This window comes from Polypterus senegalus, chromosome 7, assembly GCF_016835505.1.
Source record: "Polypterus senegalus isolate Bchr_013 chromosome 7, ASM1683550v1, whole genome shotgun sequence".
Taxonomy (NCBI): domain Eukaryota; kingdom Metazoa; phylum Chordata; class Cladistia; order Polypteriformes; family Polypteridae; genus Polypterus; species Polypterus senegalus.
The window spans coordinates 146,288,906-146,309,069 of record NC_053160.1 but is presented as its reverse complement, the minus strand read 5'-3'; the positions used below and the strand labels follow the sequence as shown (position 1 = coordinate 146,309,069).

Below are 20,164 nucleotides of genomic sequence, written 5' to 3'. Positions count from 1 at the left end.
CCCCTATCATGGAGGTGTACAGTTCCTTCCTGAAACAGTTTGGTATGGGGAGGAACTTACAGTATATTAAATCAAACATATAGTTATATTTTGTCATATTTTCAAATTCCCCACTATAATGCTGATATTAAATTGCATATCCTATCTTTCACTCACATCATTCAGCTTGCAGTACAGCAAGTTGACAAGATCTGAGGCAAACAATATCACTCAAATACTTATGGACTGTTAGCAATGCATCAAACACGTCAAACTAACAGTGACAAGAAAAACTAAAGGAGAAGACGTCATGGAATGCAAAGCAAACTCTGTAATCCATAAAATTCATCCATCCATTGTCCAACCCGCTATATCCTAACACGGGGTCACGGGAGCCAATGCCAGCCAAAACAGGGCGAAAGGCAGGACAATTTAGAACCACCAATGCACCTAACCTGCATGTCTCTGGACTGTGGGAGGAAACCAGAGTACCTGGGGGAAACACGCAAACTCCACGCAGGGAGGACCCGGGTCTCCTAACTGCAAGGCAGCAATGCTACCACTGCGCCACCATGCTGGTGAGAACTTATGTCTGTTTTGAACAGAAATGGTGTGATTGATTATTAAATATGATTTACTACTGTACTTGTGACAAGAAGCATTTTGCAAAAATGTACATAAAGAGTTTTTAAGAAGTGACAACATTTAAATTGGGACTGATATATGGGACAGTCTCAGAAAGTACAATATATTGTGTCATCCTAATTAAGTAGGTCTGATGATATTATATTAAAAATGATAAAGATGATTCTTAAATCTTTTTGTAGCATAATTTGCATCCCAACATACTGTAACATTGTAACATCTGCTTTATTCTGCTGTAATTACTGCATCACAGCATTCTTATGAAGACAGTATATGCCTGCTGCAAAAAAAAAAGATCTGCAATGCACAAGATGGATCTGAACATTTTGATATATCACTTCCATGCCCCAAAGTGACTGACTTCCAAATGAAGCAGTTTCATTATATCATTGTGTCAAAAAAGATTAAGGCTGGATGAAACAGGCCCTGCTGTCTGGCTTCTGTTGTTATAAGCTTTGACTTAATTGCATAGTTTGCTTTTTGCTGCCATTCAAGCATGGTGAATGTCTGCATTGGTATCATGGCATAACATACAAATAACCTGGAACAACTCAGGGTGGCTTATTTGCCTTTTAACAATCCCCAGAAGCCTGAGTTACACTAGTTTTATTACCTTTGGGATACTGCTCTAGTAATCTGTTCCAGCTGTAACATCTGCAAAACACTTATCAAGTTCACTCAGAGATGAATGATATTTATTTCTGTAAAAGTATATTGTAAATATTTATCTAAAGTAAAGATTGCTCAGATTTCTTAAGCAACTCTTTGAACAAATGTAATTTTTGGCTCAATCAAAATGCTAAATATCTGAAAAACTATTTATTATGAAATGTATCTTAGTTTTTCTGGAGTCTGTTGAAGGGAAATGAAGTGAAATAGGTGCTGGATAGTTAGTGAAGCAACTTGAAAAAAGATACACCAAAAGTGGATCAAAATATGAAAGTGCACCCAATAACAATAAGCAAATCTCTGTTCTCGTTAAAATTTCTTGTTTTTTAGTGAATGTTGAACAAAATGTTTCTACTATACATCTCCGTACAGATCAGCTTTGGGAGTTTTGCACTGGTAGGGGATTTTTATTCCAATTTCTTAATTTAAAGCCATTTCTTGCTTTTCAAAGAAAGTATTAATTAATTAGATTACTTGTTGCAATCACAGATTTTAATGTACAGCAGTGACATGGTTTCTTCGTGCTTCTTTTAAATGAATTCACATGTTATTAACGAGCTGTTAATTTCATTATTTCTTATGGTGATGTGCAAATAGCACAGTGATGTGATATCATTTGTGCTCTTCTTAAATTAGCTTATCTCATTTTCGATCCAAGGTTCTGTCACATTTTACAGTGTAATGATTTTTGGGCAGAGAAATCTGCAAGCAGTTAAAGAAAGGCAGAGAAACAAAAACTTTTTTTCAAATGGAAATATAAAGAATATGCATTTAACAGACAAAGTCAAAAACAGAAAATAGGACAAGAACAAAATAATCATCAAAATAACAAAATGTTATCATGCCAAGAGAAGAAAATATTTTAGCATTGTCAGAAACAAGTGAACTGGACTTAAAAAACTGGAAAGATGTTTTAAAACTCACGATCACAATAGCACGTCTGAACAGTAGTGTACTGTGCATATTATGTTTATGTTTTTTCACAGTTTTTTTTCAGACAATATTAATTTTGTTTTGTTTGCTGTCTTTATTTTTCCTCGTCATTTATGCTTATATTATGCCTTTCAGGTTATTGTATTGGTTGGTTTTTTTTTTGCCTTTGGAAATTGTTAACATAGTAAATGCCATCATATAAAAATATGGTGTAGATTTGTAATGTGACTAAACTTCAGAATATAAATAAAAAAGACCTCATGCCTAGAACACATAAAACTAATTTAGGAATTACAGGTTTTTAAACTGTGCCCACTTAAACATTAAGTTTTGGTTTCACCACATTTGCTGTTTAAATGCTGATCACCAGACCCTTGCTGGTTTCCTCAGTTTTAATCTGTCACACATGTAGGAAATAAGAAGAGCTTTAATTTGTTAATTATCAGTCTTGCCTTTGGCAAAGCTGGTAGTTGGTTAAATAATTTGACATATCAAGATGACTGAGGTACACTTGTTTTAAGAAACAGAATAATACAATTTATTGATAAATACAACAATTATAGAAGTATGATAACTACATATATATATATATATATATATATATATATATATATATATATATAGATAGATAGATATACAAGACAAAACACAGACAGAATAGACAGACACACATATAAAGTATAGGTGGGATCTTTACTGATATATAGAGTTCTACTTTTGCTTGGCACAGATAAATAGTTGTGGAGTTGTTGCTGTTGTTGCTGCTTCGGGTTCAGGTGGAGGATTCTTTTTGCATTGTTGTCTGCAACTTCAGAGGGAAATGCATTACTCTTTCTGGCACAAAACTTTAGTTCCCTTCTTGAAGTAATGGCTACTTCTCAACATTTCAGACTGGGCTCAATGCTTGGTTTAGCAGACAGAATTTCAGATTGCTGGTCAGTTTTCAGATCCTCAAAGAGGGGGCGACTCATCAGCCTTTTGGTTTCAGAGATTGGTCGTTTAAGAGAGCTCATTTTGGAGAGTGAGAACGGAGTTCCCATGGGAGTTTCCTCAGAATTCCATTGTGAAAAAGGATAGGAGTGTTCCCAGTTTTTAAGGACCATGTAGCCTTTTATGATTGGATTAAAGTCACTTCCATTTACAAAATCAGTGCCTTCTCACAGGTGCATTATTTTGTTTTATCACAGTTGTAACTTGTTGATATAAATGTCTGTTTTTGGATGTCTATTTTGCATCTTTGGTCACAACTCTGATTTATACCTCTTTTATCAGATGAAGAACATGCTATTTGTGGTATGAAGACTTCATCCACTTAGTTTGGAATGTAAGTGGGGATTTGGTGTAGCTCGATATGTACATCTCGGTTAAATCTGTTGTCTTAAAAGACCTAGTCAACACTTAAAGCTTAGCATAGTGGGCAATGCCTCCTTTGTCCTACATGAATCTTGTTTACCTCTGTCACTTGGATCACTTTTCACAAATAAATGTTATTCTAATAACAGACATATTCTGTGGTGATAGACATAAAAAAGATTCTTATGTCATTTTTACATTTAATGGCCAAAGATTCAGAAGCTAATTCTGACAGGTAGCAATGGGCACTAGACTGGAGCCAACCCTGCTGGAACGCCCATTGCAAGGCAAATTTCATGCATACACTCACCCCAGTTAATGTCCAACTATTTACTGACACACCTTTGAGATACAAGGAACAAAAGGTGTATGTGCACAATTCACACAGAGACCAGGGAAGAAATTTCATTCAAGTTCCTACATTTTCAGTATGACAAGTTCCTCTTTACCGATCTCTTTACCAGTACCTTTATTTTAAGATAATGCCATCATAACATATTGAACCTTTATACATATACAGTGTGCCTGAATAAATCAAATTAAAAAAGTTGATATTGCCTTGGAGCCTTCAATTAGCTGACATCAACATGTTGTCACCTAGGTCATTATTTTTTTTTTACATAGTGAATGTTAGAAACCCCTTGTGCATATTTTTTGCATCTTCAAGGAAAAATCTTCTTTGTGGGAGGAAAAGAACTCTGTAAGTCCGACACTAAAGATTCAGAGTAGACCGAAAACATAAATCCAGTCTACTGGCAGAGATCTCAACAGTGAATTCCATAAGCTAATAGCCCTCCCCATGGGGTCTTTTACATTTTTCAGTCCTTAGTCTGTGTTTTATTGATTTCACTTAATGACTACAGTTCCATGTTTCCTGAAATAAAATATGTTGAAGTAATTAACATTAGTTAGCTCTTCAGTAATTTGACCATCTCTATTAAGTCAACATTTATTTTCCTTCAATGGTATAAATAAGACAGCGTCAGCCTAGTAATTGATATGCTGCTGTTGACTGGAAAGGATTCTCTTAAAGTCTGTTGTCTACAAATTTACATGGTGCTTCATTTAAGGTTTCAGGATGGTATTATACTAACTTTAGAACTAACTCTTCTGGTTTCCATTTTATTTAAAAGACCAGGCAATACACTATATTAACCTTACTGTTTTCATTTTTAGGGATTATAGCTCACCCAACAAACTGAAGCAATACATAAAATCATGGAGAATAAATTAACAACATACCTTATGCTTTCTTGTATATCTGACCATGCAGAAGAGTTTTTCCTTTTTAACAAACAAAGTAGTTTTTCTCCTTATTCATCCATTTGCCTTCATAAATTTAAACATTTCTCTGATAGTGATCTCTGTCAGTGAGGTGTTGTTGCACTTCACCCATCTTCTAACACTATGCTTCTGTTGCAGTGAATTGACAGTTTTAAGTAAAGTGGGTTTTAATAGTAATCTGCATTTATATAGCACTTTTCTCACTACGCAAAGCACTCAGCAATTGCAGGATAAGGGCCTTGCTCAAGGGCCCAACAGAGAAGAGTTCCCTTTGGCATTTACGGGATTCAAACCAGCAACCTTCCGATTGACAGTGCAGATCTCTAGCCCCAGAGCCAACACTCCACCTTGTGTTGCTTCAAACACTTCAGGGTGAACGTTCTTCACATGGTTTATACTAATGCTTTACTTTATCATCATATGGAAATTAGATTGATATAGAAAAGAATCCTTTAGTGACTTAGTATTGAGTTTGACAAATTCAGGGTAATATCAAGGTAAAGGTTAGTTCATTCTAAAGCAATGCCTTTAAAGAAGGAAGCTAGTGTTTAGTGGAAACAAAGATATCTTCTTTCATGCTAAAAACAAATTGTTTAGAAGCAGTGAAACATCTTCTTAAAAGTTCTATTTCTTACATGCAACTGTAAAATTCAGGAATGGAAATTTCTGCTTTATAAAACAGTGCTTGTTTCTCATTATCATGAGAGCTGTGAGGTTGTGGTAGCTTCATCCCTATAAGGTGAACTTCTAGAGATAGCTAAGGAGCTTGCACTGCAGAGTTTAGCCATTACAAGCGTATCCTTGATCGCTAGTGTAATGTTTATGAGAAGGGAAGTAATATTTCATCATTTATATAGCTTTAAATGGGTGCAATAATTTAGTTAAGTCATAGATCAGTGGGTAATGTGAAGATGAGATCTCACACCTACCACCAAAGGGTTTTTGCACATACAGTTTGATAAATTTCCTAAACATTTACATCAAAATGTAGACATATTCAAATTACCATTTTTATTATTTCCACATATTACAAAGCCCTGTAGAATTTTCTAATCAAATCTTTGACAATTATTTTCCACTAGCAGCAGCAGAAGCACCAGGTGTTGCCTAGGTAAGTAATCGAGAACTATCTAACATCTTCAAATGTTGTTTCTTGAAGTGCTCATCTAGTGACAAATTAAATTCATTTAATTTGTTTTGGGGCTCAAAATCTGGGGAAAAGCACTGTTCTTAAAATTTACTGTTGTTAAAAAAGGAAAGGTATCCTCAGGGTCAAACTTTTGGATTCCAAAGAAGTCTAGTATCTCTTCATGACTGGGATATTTATTTTGTTGGGTATGGAATTGTATAAAAGACAAGCACACACACTGAGCTTTAGATATTAGATTATGTTGTCCAGTTTCATAAAATGTATTGAAGAGTTATGATCTTATAGTATTACAATAATTAATATGTTATTTCACTCCATTTGATTTAAAATTCAACAAGAACAGTGCTGCAAACATCAGATTCTTTTTCAAACATGTATACTTTAAATAGCATAACCTTATCCCAAAGAATGCAGTTCTACATATAAACCCATCTTCTTTGTCATCTTATAGAACACTGAGCTTTGTATGAAAATGTGTGATAGAAATAAATGCTGCTGTTGTTGTATCATAAGTGCCTTATCTGGCCATAATACTGTAGTTCTTGCAAATCAAGTGTGTGGCTTCCACTGTGGACATATTATCTCAGAATGCAATATACTGTATTCTTAAACTGTTTCTTAAAGAGCAAAAATAAAAGATGCTACACGTTAATCCATCTGTGAGGATTAAAGAAAATGGCTAAGAAAGGTCTGATAAATTTGCACTTATAAGGTTCTTCTTTGTTTTTTTTCACCTGTTGACTTTTAAAAGCATGCTTAGAAATGCAATGCACCAATGGCACTTATTACATGGATAGAAACAACACAGGTATTTTCTTTTTTTAGTTAATATAATGTGTAAACTTGTTTGTGTTAAAAAAATTATTAGGCCAGTCTGAATAGCAGTGCAGCTTTAAAATTGCTTCCATTGTAAAATAAATGAAGAATTACATTTTCAAGTTATACTGAGCAGTTATTCGCCTGTATTCCCCACTCTTCATTTCTGCCGTCTAGTAAGAGCATCTGCATCATAGTATTGTTTATAGCAGATCTGAAATGTACATGGCTTTACTTTTGTCTCTGTTGTCTTTTCTCATGCTCTGCCCAGTGTTTGCTCTTGATAGACTATGGAAATCTTGCCTCTTAAATCAAAGTGAGACAAATATTTTTTACCTGTTCCTGCTTTATGACATAGCTTACTGGGATTTCTGTATGTAATTATGAAATACTGAACAGGCAAATGCGAATCTGTGACCTTCAGTATTTGGAATGTTTAAAAATTGCCTTTGGGGGTCTTTGTGCTGTATACATATCCGTTACCCAGCAGTGTGCCAGAACATGCACTGTAGCCCTTTGCATCTCATTACTTTCATGAATGCAGACCATTCTGAGATCCCCTGGTGGCCACAGTGCAAAATGTTACAAAATAAAAAGAATAAAAAATGAAACACAAATAAAAACAGACAAAAAAGAAACCACATCTTTTAATAAGTTCAAAAGCTTTTTTTTTTTTTTTTTGTGGAATACTGGGCATTACATAAGAGAGGAATCTGGGCAAGCTATAGCAGTTCTCTGTTTTTTTTTTTTCTGAACATCTAAAGCATGGGCATCTAGGCGGTTAGTTCTACTAGCCCTTGTTAATTTCTAAATTCAGTTACAGTAATGATTTTAGAACCACACAAGTCCTATACAAGTAGAAACTGAAGAATTTGTTAACAGCTGCAACATCTGTGTATATCATGACAAAAGTCTGGCTTCAGTCAATGCATGTGTCCCTGCTTCATCTTGTCAGCTCAAATTGTCTGACTCTCCTGCTCCTAGCTGCAAAACAAATAAACAACTTCGGAAGAGTACCAGATGTTTTATATCACTTGTAAGCTGCTTGGTGCGTATGGTCTAGTTAATTCTAGGAATGTTAGGAAATGAGACAAAAATGACAATTATTTCCTAATATAGCTTTTCTATAGTTTTATGAAAAATGAAAAACAAAGGCACATTGATCATTTTACCATTTTGCCTCAGGCAAATTGAAAAATTTAATGCAAATGTATGAATTTATTCATGCACTAAACTAACGGGAAGCAACTGACTGAAAAAACATATACAGTATATATATTTTTGCAGAACAGGTATAATCTTAAAATGATTGTTCTATTGAATAATATAAATGTGGTTATTAACTAGTATGTTTTTAATAATCTAATTCAGAAGTACACTTTGGTTTCTACAGTGCTCTATCAACAGCAACAACATTTATTTCTATAGCTCATTTTCATACAAAGGATGTAGCTTAAATTATTATTAAATTATTAATAACTTTATGACCAGTGTCAAAGGTTTTTATAGTACTGGATATAAATGTACCTTGTTTATTCCCCTGATTTTTATCTGATTAAGGAATAAGTTTAAATTTATTAAATTTGTATTTCTAGTCATTTTTTAAATATACAGCAGCCAAATACTGTATATAAATACCAGAAATTTCAGCCATGTCTCCCTTAGGCTGAAAGCCAATCTACTTGTGCTGGGTGCTGAATTGGCAACATACTCTTCATATACTCAGTATATTCAAGTAGATGCATTCTGGGCCAAAAATAAAAGAAAAGATTATAAGAGAAAAACTGGATTGTCCAGTACTTAATATGTGTTGATTAAACATCAGAAATGCCTGCTAAGTTAGGACGGAGTGGTGGCTCTGAGGCTAAGGATCTGTGTTGGTATCTTGAAAGCTGCCGGATTGAATCCCCGTCACTGCCAAAAGAGATCCTACTCTGCTGGGGCCTTGAGCAAGGCCCTTAACCTGCAATTGCTCCAGGGGTGCTGTACAATGGCTGACCCTACACTCTGACCCTAAGGGGTATGCAAAAACTAACAAATTCCTAATACAAGAAATTGTATAAGGCAAAATAAAGAACAAAACAAAAGTTACTAATGAGCTGCGTATTCAGTTTTGGACAGTTTAAAATGCCGCTTCTTTAGAATCTTCCCCAATTCTGAACACAACAACAGAAATAAAGAAAATATCACTCCAGAGAAGGACATGAATTTACTAGTGTTGAAGCAAAGTAATTTCTTGTTATAAGTGGTCATTTGGTGCTATGCAGTTTGTTGAGGGTTGTCCATCACCCAGTGCTAAACTACATCTGTGTTTTACCAAACAATTATGGATTATGATTACCATATGTCCGGTTTCCCTGGACAAGTCCTCTTTTTAGGTGAATATTTCGGATGGATTTCACAAAACTGTGAGCTTGTTCAGGTTTTTCATACTGTATCCCATTGTTCCCAACCAAGTTAACTTTTTTCAATTCACATCCTTTTTTAAAGTATTACCTACCCTAAATTCTTAACACACAACAGATAAACCTACAACAGGAATGCTGTAGACGAGTGCTTCTTAAATAATGCAGCTTATACATTATGGAATAATTATAAATGCTCACCCCATCCCTTCACTCTTAAATGGAGAAAACTCCCCAAAAGTCCCCAGTGCATTGACATGGACAGAAAATCTTTTTTTGTCCTTTTTGCTCAAGAAATATGGTAATCCTAGTTTAATGTCCCTTTCTCTCCAGACTATGATTTTGCTTAATCTTTCCCCCACCAGTTTAGGATTTACCCCTACTATTTACTTAAAGATCTCTGACTGCTAGATTTCCTTAAACTGCATACTGGTGTAATACCAAGCCATGCCACAGAATTAATTTCAGAGTCATTGGTGAACTTTGCTAAATTTCCCACTGGGAACAAATTTAGTTCTGTTATCACTGTCATCACCTTCTGTTTTCTCCAAGAACACCAGGCCAGAATTCTCATTGGCAGCACTGAAATTATGAGCCTTCAGTTGCCCTTAAAGTGCCACTTCTTCACGGCAGCTCCCCAGATGCCTTCTCTGTTAAAATGATTAGACAACTAACTTGTGGAACAGTGGGCACCATAGGAGTGGGTGGTGCTGCAGTAGTATATATTATAATATACAAGTATTAGACACTGTATAGTAGTACATATGTATATGTTCTGTAAATTCATTAAAAAGAAAACTATTTGCATGCAACACTAACAGCGTTCAATCCATAATAACTACAAAAGTAAAAGTTGAGTAAGCCTGCATGCTAATTCTCACAAACAGGAAATTAACTTCAAGGAAGTGGCAAACCAACTGTAGCTTAGTCATTGTCCTGCCAACTTGACTACAGTGCATGTGTGGTATGCCACCCAGCCTAAAGTATTTTTGTAAGTATACAGAATCTTGTGCAATGCTCGACCAAATTGTCCTAACAGTGGGTATCATGTGAATTGTGTTTTAAGTTATGTAAATTTTGAATTGCTTGTTTACTTAAATTTTTCTAAATGCATTTCATAGACTTTCTGTATTACCTCATGCCACATGTAAGCTAAACTATACCTAACTATGTGCAAAAATTAAAATTAGGCTCAGCGGAAAATTCCACTCATGGATTGACTCTGCTTATAATTAACTGACTACCCATGTTTAAAGCTTTGAGTAGAGACATTTTTTTATTTTTGGGCTTATTAGTGAATCACATCCATTAAAAGTATGCAACTTTTTTTTTTTTACTTTTTAAACATTTTTAATATTAGTAATTCATATAAAACTTAACATAATTAAAGGAGAAGTTCAGTGTTTCCCAAGTTGAAGTTCTTTCTTTCCAAACATGGTACCGTATATATGCATTTAAGAGTTTTCTATAAATTCAAAAAGAATATATTGTCGATTCTGGTATTTTAAAATGTAACCTATGGGGAACAGAGCACTTAATGATTAATCCAGGGCTACCTTATTATCATTGTGATCAATGTTTGAAGTGACCCTTTAAAAAATCGATAGTTTTAAGTTATGACAAGAAAGAAAAGTTATGTGTCATCACATAATGCAGCATGCAAAGCATAAAAACACAAAACACAAATTTTAACATTAATAAAACAAAAGTTGCCAGAGCCCTCCTGCCATCTGATTCCTACTATTATTATAATAGGAATGACCAATATTATTATTATAGCTATTAATATAGCATTTTCTACAGTATACACGTTTATATAAATTAAATCTCTGAAGCGATCACACTATCAGTTTTAGGACATGTAGACCATATACTACTTAAGTGCATGAAAATGTTCAAATTTGGCTTTAGAAAGTTAGAAAGCATGCGTGGACTGAGCGCACAACTTTTCCCCAAACCAGCTCTTAACTTTGTTTGTCGTGTGGATTTGAGGCGGCCTTGGCCTCTTTTTCCCCCTCCACAGTTGTACCAGCATATGACACGTTGTGTCAGAAGGTTATGGAACACCCACTCCCCACCACGCTACTATAACATTTGTGTCACTTTTCCAAGAAGTAACAATCACATGCAAAAATTTCTTCCAGTTGACAAATTTCTATCAGTATAACGTATACAAGTATCTCTAATCCTCCCATCACTGAGGCTTTCTTTCAGCTATCTCCTGACTTTAAGATCATTCTAGATCTGGCCTAAAGAATCTTTAAGCTTGCACCTAGCACATACTTACTAGCTGGGCACGTCTTCATGAATTTAAATTGTAAGCAGTAAATAAAATAGCTGCTTCAAAAATAACCTGCTTGATTCATCCTCAGTGGAACATTCTGATTTAAGACTTGCACGTAAATTACATTTCAACTCTGGTTGACATTGTAGTGATGAAGTATATTACAGCAGATCACAGAATGTTTAAGCTCAATTTAATGATGCAATGCAAAAGAGAGTAAAACATTTAAATGGAAACACACAGAAAAGTTACATTCTTACCAAATAAGATAGATATTCATAATATGTGCAGTGCAGTGTTTGTACACTTAAAATAATTATATACATTTGCTATGCATGCAATTGAAAATTTCAGTTTAAAAATTAACATACTTGCGTTTTTATATTTTGTATGCCTATGACATGTTTTCCTAAATAAAATAAATGGAAATTTTATCTCTGGGGGGTATTTACAGTGCATCATTTGTTTTTTTATCATGTACTTTGAAGGGTGGTCTACAGCTTTATGTTGTAAATACTATAATTAACATAGATGAATTATTTGAGTTCTTAGGAATAAAAGCATTTTTGAGACTAAAATGTCTGGGCAGTGCTCATGCAGGAGTCATACAAGCAAGCAGTGGTCCTTGTTAAAAAACAAAAATCTCATAATAGTTCTTTGTCTTACTCGATGTCCAGAACTCATAGCTCTCATAGCATTATCAGCACCCTTGAGAACTGAAAGTATCAAATAGGCTTCAGATGTTGAAGAACGGAGAAACATTAACTGTTCATAGGTGTTATCAGAAAACATGATAATGTGTAGAAATGGGTGCAGAACTGGCTTATTAGCAAAGAAAAAAAACACACTCAATCAAACACACGTCATGGTTAAAGGATTCAAGGTATATCATGTACGATAACATAAGGACTAATGATTAAGCTATTATCTAAACAGTTTTGATAAAAGTCCATCTTAATGATACGGGGACAAGAAAGGGCCAAACCTACACTAATATGTTATTGTGTGACAAGAGACACTTGTAATTTCATTGTAATTATTTTATAATGACAATAAAGGCTTTCAATTGAATTCAATTAACCTGGCTTGCATCTTTAGGATGTAAAAGGAAAGCAGAGTGTCCAAAAAATCAGTGCAGGCATAGAGAAAATGAGCTTCATCTTCAATTGATGTGGTTATAGTTTAGTTAATAAAATGAACATATTTCATGACATTATTGCTTTCTGGAGGGACACGATTGTACAGTGACTACTGTTGCCACCTCAGACATTCAATATTCAATATCCCATTCTTGGCCAATGTCCGATTTTGACCCTTATTCATGTAGATCGTTCTCTAGTCGGTTTATTTTCTGTTACATTCTTAACGACCTGCTCGTTAAATTAACCGATTATTCAAAATTGACATTGTGAATGACTGACACTGCTTTGTATACAGTGCAGCTGGGACAGGGTCTGACCCAAACATGACACTGAATTAGAATTGTCAAGTTTGAGACTTTTATAGAATTTTATTTTTTACGTTGTAAATAATAATTGTGGTAAATTGCATGTACAAACCAAAATGAGGATCACCTTATTGTTACCATGTGAAACATACCAGTATTGACTTTAGTTATGTACGAAACATGAGATACAAGACATTACCAACACAAGACAACACAATTTCAACCCATCATTAACCTGACACTGTGCAAACCACTATGCAAATACCAATGTATTATTGAACAAAACATTTAGAAATATCAATAGTTAACTCAAATAGATAGAAAAACTACCAGTACAGGTTGAGCAAGTATGAAGTATTTATGAATAGACAAACAGCACAATTACCAGTTGTATGTTGCTAAAACAGGAGTAACCCTAAGTAAGTTTATTTAAGATCTGAATAATCTGAGGAAAGAAGCTGTGAAGTTGGCATGTAGTTCGGGTTGCAATAGACCTGTACTTCCTCTGTGATGGCTGGAGTCAGCTGCAATCTTTCCTGATGTTTTGTTCACTCTGGCAATGAACTGATCTTTTAATGTTGGGAGACAACAGCCAATGATTTCTCAGCTGAACTAATCACCCGCTGCAACTGAGTCTTAGAAAGAGAGAATGAAGAAGGAAATCAAATAGTGATGGAGGAGGTAATAGCACTCTCCATGATGGCTGAGTAGAATTTTAACAATATACGCCTTGATATGCCAAGCTTCTTAAGCTGGCAAAGGAAGAACAATCTTTGCTTGGCTTTCTTGATGATGGAGGTGATGCATTTGTCCCTTTTTAATATCAGTGAAAGTAGTCCCCAGGAATTTAAACAACTGAACCACAGACACAGTCAGGCCATTAATTTTCAAAGGTCCACTGTCTTAATATCACTGAACTCCAAGTAGTTACAAGAAGAACATTCTACAAGACTCACCTCTATTTGATAGAAAGACACATCATTGTTGAAAATGAGACCCACTATGGTTGTGTCATCTCCAAACTTTAGGATTTTTGCAGATTTGTCCATGGATCTACTTTATATCTGTATAAAGTGAATACAGTAGGGTTGAAAATTTCCAATTATCTGGATTTTTTAAAAGTAAATAACTATTGGGATTAGTTTTAATAGGTAACATTAGTTACTCAAATTGTGTTCTTTTCTGGTTATGCATAACCTACTTGTAAAAAAAGCAGACAGACATTATAAAAACAGTTGAGGCTCCAGCAGCGAAACTCAGTTTAAATGCCAAGCTTTTGAAGATGAAAATGAAAATAAATAAAGACAGTTACAACATTCAAAACAATAACAGCCACAGGAGGGATGTTACTTTTTTTAGGTGATTCACTAGTCACATGAAGTCCAGTTTCTGTAATGGAGCTCTTATTGTATCAGGCTAAAAAGACCAGGCTGAAGGCGGACAAGAAGTCACATGAGGTGTCTTCATTTAGGCTGTGTTTAGTCTTACAGGGTCAGATGTGATTTCAAACGAGAGTATACATCTGGGGTCAACCAGGTGAAAGTGTGCAGTTCAAAATCACCACCCGTAGTTTGAGCACCGCCTTCACAAGGTGTTGCACTGATGTAAACATGTGACACTCAGTGAGCCGTCTAATTTTTTACTAACCAGTTTCACTCATGGTTGTCTCCAGACATAAAGATTAAACATCTGGCTTCAGCGAGACTAGGCTTTGTTCCACTATTCAAGGAAACAAAAAGAAAGACTGCAGGATAACGTCTTTCCTTACAACCGTGCATCCTTAGATTGGTCTTTGCAAAAGACTGCCCATACCACCATATGTGAAAATGATATAAAATAACTTTATAGCATTTGATGACAAGTTTATTATTTTTGGAAAGATGGAAGAACCCATCTAATGGGGTCATTAAATGAAACTGCATTGAATTAAAAAGTGACATAGTGTAAGAATGCATAGTATGTAATGTATATTATAGTTATTTTTCAAACTCAGTGTTGTTAAAATAATATTGCATGGTCTTCTTTTGTTCTTTTTCAATTTATTTAGCTTGCCCACCAGGCACATACAAACCTGAAGCAACGCCAGGGGGTATTAGCTCCTGTACTCCCTGCCCTGACAAGCACCACACATCCCCTCCTGGAAGTACAGCTATCAAAGACTGTGTGTGCAAGAATGGCTACAGCCCAGTTGGCCAATCATGTCAAGGTGAGCCATAAGTCAACTAACTACTAAGATTAATATAGACTTAGTCATAACCTCAGACAACAAAATGCTATTCTACAGGAATTATTAGGAGTTATGTATTACGTAATCTTTATGTGGCAGCACAATGGAATGATACTACACAGAACTAAATCAGAAATTTACCAGAACTGTTAAAATAGTTTCAGAATTATGTTTAATGTAGTAATAGGAAGCAGGAAGTTATATTTATAGAGAGAGTATAAAATGTTGCTAAGATACTCTCATTTACAGTAATCAATTAAAACAATTGATTTTTATGTTGTTTTACAGATTTTAAAATTGGGTGAATAAGTTGTTGTACTGTACATCTACAGTACATTATCTAAAAATGCAACCCAAAATGAAACAGATCAAGCCAACATCAATGCTAAGAAAATGTGTTGCATCTATTCTCATTGTGAATACTCCACTCAAAAATTATATATTTTTAAAATGTTAATTACCCCATGTGGCTTGTAGAGATGGGTAAGAAAAAATTTATTCAAGTGTTCTTACAGAGTAGAGACAGCAAAGGTTCTGATGTAATACACATCTATGATGACCAACGCTAGACAACAACAAACAATGTGAAAAAATCCATGAAAAAAATCTTGTGTCACATAACCCATGTGTCAAGTCATCCAGTTGCATTCTCACAATATCCCAAAGACATGTAGTTTTACTAAAATATTGTTAAATTAGCCATTTCTAGAAAACATTCTCATGAGCAAAAACGGCTTACATTTGGATTGAACATACACATCTTAGCCTCATTCATTGATCACAAATCCAGCCTAATAATAGCTAATTCATTGGCTAAGATTGCAATTTACATGATATTAACAATGCAACGTTCACTAAGAGATGTGTAAAACTTAAGATTAAAAGCTGAAGAAAAGTGAGAAAAACATTATCAGGAAGAGAATGTGCCTCAAAATTGTGCATACCCAAGATTCTTCAGCAAGTGAAAGTTCATTTCACCCGTGCAGATTCACAAACTGCTGTTAAACAGTCCTGAGGTACTCCAGCTGTGGCTCAGTACTATTGTTATAAATGTAATGATGGAAGGCAGCCATACAGGTCCACAATTCAGCTTGTTAAATCTCAGAATGTTCCATTTTCGTTCACAAGAGTATTTTTGGGTTGTAGTTTATTTAGCATCATTTTAGTAAAAATATGTGTTTTGGAACATTGTGAGCAAAGAACTGGATGACTTATTAAACTGATTTTGTGACACCGGTAAAGTGAAATTGTTTTCATGGTTTTTGAAACTGTTTGTTGTTATCCAGTGTTGGCAACCGTAGATGTCTATTAAATTCGAAAACGCATTATCTCTGTTCTGCAGGAAAACATAAAATTAAAAAAAACAGGTTGCCCATCACTGAAAACTACACAGGGTAAGTTAAACTTTAAATAAATCACATTGGGGTAGAGGTATTCCTTAAAGCTCTACTGGGCCTTCCTATGTATTTACTAGGTGCACTGATCAACAGTAGGGAATGTTTCCTCCCTGTTAACTCCAATGGCTCTCTCACATTCCATTGTGCCTTTTGTTCTTTCTCTGTCATCTTCACAACATACCGGCAAACTATTGTCCTCTGCCTCCACGTTCTAAGGTCAATGAACAGTAAAATTCCATCCCAGAGTTTATTTTCAGTATCTTCTCCTCCAATTAGCATTTTGAGGTCATGTTGTAACTTGCAAACTGTTCTCTGGTCGTTTCTGAGTATAATGCTGCCCTTCTCTCTTGCTTATGTTTAAAGACAAGTGACATGGTCTGGCACACATTCCAGGGATAGTTACTGTATTGCGCCAGTTACTATCTGGAATAGCCTCCCAGCTTCTCCATGCTCCTGATCTGGATAAGTGGGTTTGGCAGATGGATAGATGGATGGACGGATGGATGGATGGATGGGACAAATAAAATAAAATAGAATTCCAGGTTTACCTTTTGACATTTCAGTTGAGAGAAAATAGCTCTGAACACCTGTAAGACATACAAACCTTTGAGATGAGTACAGCACCCTTGTAGAATGTTTAGGCTTCATACATTTACATTTACATTTATTTGCTTGGCAGACGCTTTTATCCAAAGCAACTTACAACAGAGGTAAACATAATTGAGTAATTTTAGGCTAGGGTCTGTTAATTCAACAGGTGTAATTGGACAGGTAACAAAAGCTGATTGTTGTGAAAGAGGTAATAACTAATAATTTATAATCATAGATTATAGTCGATAAGACAACTAAACTTAAACAACAAATAACCAACAATATGAAAAAATCACAAAGCATAGTTTTTTTTCTTCAATAAAATAGACAGATAAAAATTAGATAGACAAAACTTCACAGAGGCAGAGTTATGGTCGAGATTTGAGTCAAGTCTCCTAGGGCTGTAAGGTCTAGTGCTACTCAGTGGGCTACACCATCTGAGAGTACATAGTAAACTTTCTATTTCTCAGGTCTCTAACCTCGCATAGATTTTTTTTTCCTTTTTATAACAAGAAATCCTGTGTGAATAATGCTTACTTAATGTGTTTAATCTCATTTTATTTAAGGAATGCTTAACGCAGAAGTATTAATCTCTGCAGAGTGAAAATTAAAGGTAATGTTTGCATTCAGAGTTTTCTAATTTTGTTTTTCTGGTTGAATTTAAAGTGGTTCACTGCCCGGAGATTAAGCCACCAGAACATGGATATTTCATCCAGAATGTCTGCAATAATCATTTCAATGCAGCTTGCGGAATCCGTTGCAAAGCTGGGTTTGATTTAATAGGAAGCAGCATCCGTTTGTGCCAGCCGAGTGGTGAGTGGTCAGGATCTGAAGCAACATGCAGAGGTAAGTAACATCATATTCTATGGTAACTGTTTTCTTTTCCCTTGGGGTTTACATTAGTTATTTTTGCCACATTGAATCTGTAGTCAGCACAACTGTCTAAATGTACCATTTCCTTTGAAATGTGAATGTGTTTCAATGGCCATAAGAAGAAGAAGACTGTGTATTTTATATTCAGTGCTATGGGGGACATGGTGGCAGTGTGGCTAGCACTGATGCCCCTTGGACACATCAACCAGGGTACAAATCCTACGTGTTTTCATTGTCTGTGTGGAGTTTGCACCAAATCATCCCAAAGCTGAGCGGGAGAGGAAAATTAATTTGCAATTGTAAATTTGCCTAGTATAATTGTGGAAATGTGTTCCTTGTGACAAGTTTGAGTTGGCCTAAGCTTCCAGGAGCCTCTTCAACCCAATAGTCAGGTACTGAGATGAGCCAAGCAAATGAGGACACACATTCAACAAGTGGTTGGTGCAAAATGTGCCAGTACTTTTATTAAAACCAATCCGAAAACAAAGTGCAAGTAGTGCAGTGCATCAAAATGTCCCAGTAAATAAATAATCTATAATCAAATTGTTGCTATTAAAAGTATAAATAAACATATCCATAAAATGATGTTAAAATCCAAGAGTGAACATATTCTTTTTAAATCCACAAGGCACCGTGCTGCTTTCTAAAATCCGACATCTCCAAATCTCTAACCACTTTATATTCTACAGTATGAGGACTAGCAGTCACAGAAAACCCTTTAATCCCACTCCGGCCCCTGTTGCCAGTTCTTCAGCGTGTACAAGGCAATGCAACAAGCTCTGCTCCCTCCAACTCACACTGCCATTCCTTGTGACTTTGTGAAGTAGTTTTGGTTGCTTCTGCTCACATGCTGCTCAGCAGGAGCAACCCTTCGCCCCCTTGAGCATCGGCCACACACTCCTTCCCTGGGACTCACTTTCCCTTGCGTCTGGTTCCCCTCTGTGTTGTACCGACTCCTGTCCATTCCTGCCCTTCGCTCCATTCCTTTGACCTCCATGTCTTGCTTTTCCATTTCTTTCTTCTGTCTGTCCCCTCTCTGATGTGCAGGCTCCTTTTTATCCTGCCTAATTAGGTGCAGGTGTGATGCTTTGTCCACTCTGAGGTGTGAACGAGACACCTGACCAAGCCGCTCGGATTTGCACACATATTAGTAATCAACCAAGCACCCCAATCCGCCCCAGACACCTACACCTGATTGGAGCCTGTAGTTACAGGACGTGATTATTTTTTTAAAACTGCACTGTGCCATAGACCTCTCATCATATTCCTGCCTTGTACACTGTTGCCAATATTATACTGTTTCTCTATCCCCCATGACTCTAAACCGGAATAAATGAGTTTTTGAATGTTAGATTGTGTTATGTAAGATACTGAATGTGCTTCTGTCCTGCGTCAAGTGGGAGTTTTCTTCACAAAAAAATAAAAACAAGCATTAGAGGAAGTTACTTATCTCCTGCTGAGTTGGATGGTTTTATTATCCTCTTAGTTGTGGAGAAAAACAAAAGCTGAAGATATGCCTCACACCCATATGCCCATATGATTTGTGGTGTGGGACTGTCTTTTGAATGTTTCACAGGAAGAACATAAACAGCGAGCCTTCTTAAAAGTTTTGAAAGGTGTCATGAGTGAGCCCTCCATTATTGAATATCTCATATTTAAAGATCACTTCAGTGCTCTCTAAGAGTTTATTTTTTTGGAGGTGCATCATCAGCTCTATACAGAAATAAACTTACAATGGCTATAAGGAAAATTCACCCACTAAAGCTTATTTCATGTTTTATGTATTATGATATTGAATCTATGTATGTAACTGACTTAATAAAATCAAATTGAAAAGCAATCTAGTTACCCTCTAAAATGTATAAATAAAAGTAAGAAAATAATTCTTTCCCGAATATTCACCCCTACCCCCCCCCCCCCCCCACCCACCACTAAGTCAACATTTCAGCGAGATAAGTTTAGGATAAATTACAGCCAGTAGTTATTAAGACAGATCTCTACCAGGTTTAGACTTACCATATAACTTATTATTGAGGTCAAAGAGGTGACACCTACAAATATTTTCCTGCTTAATATCAAAGCCTCCCAAATGCCTTGTCGTAAACTGTAGT

At 35.5% G+C, this 20,164-nt stretch overlaps 1 protein-coding gene across 3 annotated transcripts in view; it reads left to right on the top strand.

Moving 5' to 3' along the window:
- The window catches only part of svep1 (sushi, von Willebrand factor type A, EGF and pentraxin domain containing 1), a 348,473-nt gene that overhangs the window by 101,971 nt on the left and 226,338 nt on the right, over window positions 1-20,164 (top strand). For all 3 annotated transcript variants that reach the window (XM_039759390.1, XM_039759389.1, XM_039759388.1), the window contains exons 4-5: window positions 15,013-15,171; window positions 17,847-18,026. In XM_039759390.1, coding sequence (XP_039615324.1) covers window positions 15,013-15,171; window positions 17,847-18,026 — 339 coding nt within the window. The remainder of the gene's footprint in view (window positions 1-15,012; window positions 15,172-17,846; window positions 18,027-20,164) is intronic.